At 41.8% G+C, this 7,017-nt stretch overlaps 1 protein-coding gene across 5 annotated transcripts in view; it reads left to right on the top strand.

The window, feature by feature from the left end:
- Positions 1-3,052, top strand: part of tfap2a (transcription factor AP-2 alpha) — a 10,843-nt gene extending 7,791 nt beyond the window's left edge. For 4 of the 5 annotated variants that reach the window (XM_034862452.1, XM_034862450.1, XM_034862449.1 and 1 more), the window contains exons 4-6: positions 34-259; positions 1,084-1,202; positions 2,907-3,052. In XM_034862452.1, coding sequence (XP_034718343.1) covers positions 34-259; positions 1,084-1,202; positions 2,907-3,052 — 491 coding nt within the window. The remainder of the gene's footprint in view (positions 1-33; positions 260-1,083; positions 1,203-2,906) is intronic. The other variant, XM_034862451.1, reaches the window with a different exon arrangement.
- Positions 3,053-7,017: the final 3,965 nt, after the last annotated feature.

Here is a 7,017-nt window from a genome sequence, read left to right as displayed (position 1 = left end):
CCCCCCCCCCCCCCCCACACCCTCCATTGCTAGGTCCAGTGTCTTTATCCAAGAACAACAACATCTCCTCCATCCCCGTAAATAAGGACGGTCTTTTCGGAGGGGTGGTAAACCCCAACGAGGTGTTCTGCTCGGTTCCGGGTCGCCTGTCCCTGCTCAGCTCCACATCAAAGTACAAGGTCACAGTGGCGGAGGTGCAGAGACGCCTCTCGCCACCCGAGTGCCTGAACGCCTCTCTGCTGGGCGGGGTGCTGAGGAGGTGAGCTCCACTGAAAGGCTGCAAAAAGCTTCTCTCTCTCTCTCTCTCTCTCTCTCTCTTTCTCTCTCTCTCTCTCTCTCTCTCTCTCTGTATCTGTGGGTGTGCGTGTGCGTGTGTATGAACTCTCTCACTTTCCTCATAGCCATCCTCTCTCTCTCTCTCTCTCTCTCTCTCTCTCTCTCTCTCTCTCTCTCTCTCTCTCTCTCTCTGTACCAAGAATAATTAAAATCGACCAACCATGACACCTAGCTCCTGCATTTAAAGCAGGAGGGGTCTGTTAAATTCCATATTAACTTCCCTAGCGCACTGGATCTCTCTCTCTCTCTCTCTCTCTCTCCCTCTCTCTCTAAATTAATGTAGGCCTAGTCTGTTTCAAGCCCAGCTCTATAGGCCCAGTGAAGGCATTACACATGAAAACATTGGTCTCCAGTGAACTGTCTACTGAAGTGCTGTAGACACGCAGCCAGTAATAGTACTGCCTATTAAGTAGGGCTTTATTTATTCATTTCGTACAGTATTTGTCTGCTGGTAAAAAGGCTGGGTTCTTTCAGTATTATTTATAGCATATATGAGGGATGTAATGGAGGTGAAAGCAAGCCAAATCCACTCCATTCACCTTTTAATTAGTGAAGAAGAGCTGTACCACATTTACTGGCTGACATGGGATGTAAATATCAGAGCATGCACCACAGGAGCTCTCATCAAAATCCCAAGCGATACGACGTTTTATTCTGCTTGTAAGTGTAAATCACAGATTGTCCTTAAATTCACTCCGTCATTACATATTTTATATATTCATCTGTCTGTCCTCTGTTCTGTCACAGGGCCAAGTCTAAGAACGGAGGAAGATCCTTAAGGGAGAAGCTGGATAAAATCGGCTTGAATCTACCTGCGGGCAGACGCAAAGCAGCCAACGTCACCTTGCTGACGTCACTAGTCGAAGGTAAGCCTAAATCACGTCCCCACTCTTGTCGCTCCCGCGATATCAGGTGCTTGCAAACTGGGATTCTCTCTCTCTCTCTCTGTCTCTCTGTCTTTCTCTCTCTGTGTTGGAAATCAGCATATGCGCTCATCCGTGTAATGTGGACCGACTTTGCCTCGCAAGTAATAAAGCATGAAGGGTGTGAGTGTGTGTGTGTGTGTGTGTGTGTGTGTGTGGAGAGTGAGAATGGTGCTGGTAATTTCAGTGGCTTTTCAGCGTTGGCCTTCGCTTTCAGGAACACACTTGCAGGTCCACGGCTGGCCTAGTTTATACACTGGATGAATTTGTGTTGAAGTCCGGTTAATTATTGAGTGCTGCTTGTTTATTGGGCACCGCTGAGCTGCTTCACCTCATGGATGAGAACTCGATTTATTTATTAACCCTGCATTGTTTCAAACATTAATACAGCCATAGGTATGGCAGCGCAGGGCTGATTTTTAATGGCGACTTAATTCTTTTCGTTAATAGCTTCCCATGCTTTGGGTTTCGGTGAATGTGGTTTTTGTTGCATGCAAATGGCATGGCGCTGACCTATGGGGAGCTATATGTTTTGGGACTATTGAAGAATAAATTAGTCAATTATGGCGCGCTGAAAAGATGCCTTTTAGGCGACTGGATGAATCAATTTTGCTTGCAGAGTTGAACCTGATTATTCAGTGCAGTGGTATTTGGTGTGTGTGTGTGTGTGTGTGTGTGTGTGTGTGTGTGGGTTTCCAAAGGTGAAAGCCTGAAATGGTTCATTGGTCCCTGTTAATCATTATTGCACAAGAGGGCCGAATGCAATGTTTAATGTGCTTCGTAGAATTGTTCTGCTGCTGTATTGTAATGAGCCTGGAGAAATGTATGATTCTGGGTAATAAGGGGGTGGTGGCACGTGGAGGGGGAGGGGGGGGGGTGGATGGCAGAGCGAGTGGGAGAAGGCAGCCGGTTATTTAGTGAAGGGACACTGCGTTCGCTGAAGTGCTGTCATTGTTTATGATCCGCTCCATTTTATGGAAACGAGTTTACTGGACTTGAGCTTTGATGCTAATTGGCGCATGCGTTCTTCCGGACTGGAGGCTTATGGGCAGGAAGCCCTGCAGTAAAATCTCAACTGCTTCAGGAAATTAAAACCAAAGACTTGAGGGGAAAAAGTCAGCCAACTTAAGAAGAGGAGCTCAGACTCGGACTGAATGAAACCTGTAATTCTCATATTTATATAGAAGTATAGGACAAAGTGAGATTTAGGTGTAGCCCTTTAAAATTGCTTCCCCATGCCTCTGTGATCCGCGGGACTTTCAGTAATGTGCATGCATTGGTAATCTATGACACGGTGTTAAGCATGACGCTCCATCTATATTTCATATCCACTTATTGTTTGCCCTCCATATGTAACCGTTCTCACGGTGTGAATGAGACACGTGACGTGTGTTGGCAGCTCGTGTGTTGACTGTTTTATTATTATTATTATTATTATCATTATTATTATGTTTTCCGACATTTTGATCCCTAGTGCTGTCTGCAAGGCACAGGTGTTACCGTGCTGTCTGGACGCTTTGTTCAGCTCAGATCCAGCATGTGTTAGTCCAGGGAGTGTGAACTGCTCTGAATTTGATGTAACCATATTTAATAAGCAAACACATTCAACCTCCTCCTTTTTTTTCCTTTTTTTTTTTTCTTTCCCAGGCGAGGCGGTACATCTTGCCAGGGATTTTGGTTATGTATGCGAGACCGAGTTTCCAGCCAAGGCAGTAGCTGAATATGTAAACCGTCAGCATTCCGACCCAAACGAACAAGTCCAAAGAAAAAACATGCTATTGGCCACAAAGTAAGTGCTATTATCACATTTCACTGTGTCCCACCAAATGCATCCCAGCCTGGGTGTGTGTGTGTGTGTGTGTGTGTGTGTGTGTGTGTGTGTGCGTGTGCGTGCATGCGCGGGCATGTGTTTCTTGACAGGCGTTCACACACGCTATATTAAAATGCAACAAATAAATAAAAAAGCATATGTCAGATGTGTTTTAATGATAAATACGTTGTCGTCATTGCCCCGTCTATTAGCCTAATATTAGGCTAATTAACACACTTTTTTTTTTTTTTTTAAAGCCACACACTTGTATCGCCTCGGCTAATTCTGGATTTTGTTCAGACTCTTCTTTTATTATTATTTACGCTTGTGATTCAATATGATAGTATGCTTTATAATTCAGTTAAATGCACTGCTGTTGGCATGGTGACTGGGCCTTCCCTCATCCACACGCGCAGCAGTATTAAGTCTGCCTTGTGATTTCAGTGACATTGACACACAACTGGTTCGCATGCAGCGCTGCCATAGGTGTTATTATTATTTATTTATTATTTTCACTGTGCGTTAACAGGGGATTCCTGAAATGGCCTGCGTTTAATATTAATGACTGGAATCCAACAGATGTCTGCCATAACCGCCTCTTACAGGCTTTTTGAGTGTTATTAAAATAAAAATGCAAACGCTATGCAACAGATAGAGCTCAGCTTTTAATGACAGAGAACAATTTTCTATACGGTCTGAAAAAAAAAATTACAGGCTACATAAATTGATGGTGCAAATAAACGAGATGTAAGTTGCATAAAGACGCAGGTATCTTTTGAGGAAATAAAAGAATACTTTTTATTTATTATTTATTAACTATATCGTTTTATGGGTTGTTGTTTACTGTCTGGTAATCAGCGACTGAAGTTCAAAGTTGATCTTGCAAAAATGTCCGTTTTACGCAGACAAGTCATTTGGACTCATGTTTTCTCTTATAATCTTATTCTTAATAAAAGGAAGATATCCTGCCACTGAGCTCAGAGATGAAGTTCCACCTGTTCATAGCTTCGGGACATTTTCCTCAGCCCAGTGTTACATTGTGAAAACAAAGCAGAGTAAAAAAAAAAACTTTCAGTCCACTGATAAACGTGTTCTAAAAAGAAAATGATTGAAATAAGAGCTCACCTTAATGGTGCTCACTTTTCACTTTCTTTAAGCGTATTTAGAATTCACAACCCATCACATCTGCAGGACTGACGGGTTATAAAATGGCTATTTTATTTTTTTTAATTTATTTTGCAGGTTGATTTATTTTCCTCAGAAAGTTATAAAAAAATGCATGCAGGGATTTGTTGCTCGGTCATTAACACGCCGCTCTCTTTCTCTCCCTCTCTCTCTCTCTCTCTCTCTCTCTCTCTCTCTCTCTCTCTCTCTCTCTCTCTCTCTCTCTCCAAGCGACCAACTTGAACTTTTTGAATTCCGACACGATTCACGGTTATATAAGGGAATCAGTGTTCATGTATGTATATATTTATTTATGTGTAATTTAATGGGAATTGTAAATATGGTGCGTCTGTTGAAACTTCTTTTTTTTTTTTTTTTTATTTATCTGGTGCCTCCTGTTTTAGTGGGTTTGAGTATTCGGTTAGTTCTTCATGTGATTTTATGGTTCTTAGAAAACAGAAGTTTGGGGTATTTTTTTATTTCCTCTGGGATATTTCAATTCAGCCCTCTTGTAGCATGTTGAGGCGACATTGAAACAAGTGAACAAATTGAATAGAAATAAACTTCCATTTCTCTCTATATATATCATCCTTCATTCACTTCAATATTCAATTGCAGTTGAATTTGAGACAGAGCATAGGTGAGACCCTGAGAACTGTTTCTTTTTGTTGTTTTTTTGTGTTTCTAATTTTCGTTTTTATACAAGCTTTTATGTGTTTTGTGCCAATCAGAATGCGTTTCACCTCTTGTTCTCTCCTTGAAGCACCATAAAAGCAATAAATGGAGTATTGTCTTTTTTGAAATGTTGGAAGACATTCGAAATACATTTTTTGGGACCACCTGATATCTTGTTATGTCCGATAATGTCCAAAATTGGAGGCGGTTTTAGCTGTATTGTATAGACATGTGCTGGCAATAGTTCCCATGCCTGTCAATGTATTATAGTCCTTTGTTGCCCAGAAAAAAAATAAATATTTGATACGCTTCATCTCGATTATTATTCATATCTTTTAATTTTGCATTCACTGCCTGATATGCCCGGCTGCTTTTCTTCTTTCTTTCAGTATTATTATTATTTTTTGGTCTTAGTATTTTCTTCCATTCTGAACGGCTACAGTAATTGAGTTTAAGTCTCCCCTGACGATTGCTCCTTGCAATAAGCAGCTGAACTCATTGTTTCCCTCAAGTATAATAAAAAAAAAAAAATCTTACTTTAAACTCGCTAGTTCAGAGCACAGGATCTCATGCAGGCCCAATGGCTCACAACAATGGATGTATTCGCGTTTGAAGTGTGCAGCGCCACCCCTCCAGCTAAAACCCTCTGAGATGTACAGTATATGGGCCTGGTGTGCAATGTTTGGTTGTTACAGGCTATACTTGGCTCACCCCCCCCCCCCCCATTTCTTCTGTACTGGAACCTTATTCAAAGACATGTATCAAATGTGTGTTATGTTGTTTGCCTCTCAGTGTAATCAATGAACAATCAGCACTCAGTATTTCTTTTCTTTCTTTTTTTAAATCTATATTTCGTGCTATACTACTTTCATAACGAATCTCCTTCTCTAACTGGTGTTTTGTCTCATGTCGGTGTGTTTGCCTGAGTGAGTCTGTAAATGTGGCCGTTTCACGCCGGCTGTAATAGCAAATCTGATGCTGCGTGGCCTTTGCTGTATTTTGCGCGGAGAGCTGCAGAGAGCAGCCCGTTGCATAACATTTGAGTTGAGTTTGATTGTATATTGATGGCGTGGCACCTATAGCTCGAAATCAATCTCGTCTGGAGCAGGAATCAGTCTGGTGATATATGCATCTTGGTATTGTTTCTTGCTTTCCCCATTTCACTGTCTGGTAACCATGCCGTTTGAAATATTGTAACACTGGGCGACCCTCCTCCCTTTCTCCCCTCCTCCTTCTCTCCCCCTCTCTCTCTCTCTCTCTGTCTCTCTGTCTCTCTGCAGCCATATTTATTATCTGCATGATTTTCGGGCCCTGATTTAATTCTCAGGCAGTTGTTTTGCAGGAGGGTGAATGAAGCCTAACTGTACATGTCCTTGGCATAATTGCGACGCACAGTGCTGGAGCAGGTGAAGCGAGGCATTGTCTGTCAGGCCCTGTTTTTGTTGGCTCAGGCTTCAGATTGTGTGTGGGATCCTGTCCTCGGGCACAATAGCTCACTCATAAAGGGGAGAGACTACCAGGCTGCTCCTGTTATGGTGGATGTGAGGAGGGAATAGCATAAATAGTCACTTTAAGGGAAAACAATCGTATTAAAACAGCATTCATTGGTATTAGCGGGAGGGAAAAAGGAAGCCGCTCACGTGTGTCATTAATGCTAATGTTATTTAATAAATGTATCGGGGTTTGGTTGAATGAAAACAGGTTTTGGAGGGTGAAACGAACGCATTACCAATAGTGGTATCTGTGACAATGGTGGATATTTTTGCGTATTATTAGTATGAGATGAGGAGCATTGCATGGCCTGTAATTGGGTCTTTCTGCGTAATGGAATTGGAGTGTTAAAGAAACTCCAAATCCCATTGTCTGTCGTTTGTTTACACTGATACTATAACCTATCATTTGCATTCTTTTTTTTTAAATACAAAATTGTAATTTTACCCTAATTTGAACTTAAACAGGTAGAGCTGGTTTCTCACAATGCCTCACAGCGAAAGTCATTTGCACAAAATTTAAAAAAAAAACAAGGTTTAAAATGTGAAGAGCCAGTCAGCTATACCCAGCCGAATTTGGCTAATTCAATCCATAACTGCTGCTTGTCTCAACTAAAGC

Source organism: Etheostoma cragini, chromosome 22 (genome assembly GCF_013103735.1).
Source record: "Etheostoma cragini isolate CJK2018 chromosome 22, CSU_Ecrag_1.0, whole genome shotgun sequence".
In the NCBI taxonomy this organism is placed as follows: domain Eukaryota; kingdom Metazoa; phylum Chordata; class Actinopteri; order Perciformes; family Percidae; genus Etheostoma; species Etheostoma cragini.
The sequence above is the reverse complement of the archived record's forward strand: the minus strand, read 5'-3'. Positions and strand labels throughout refer to the sequence as shown.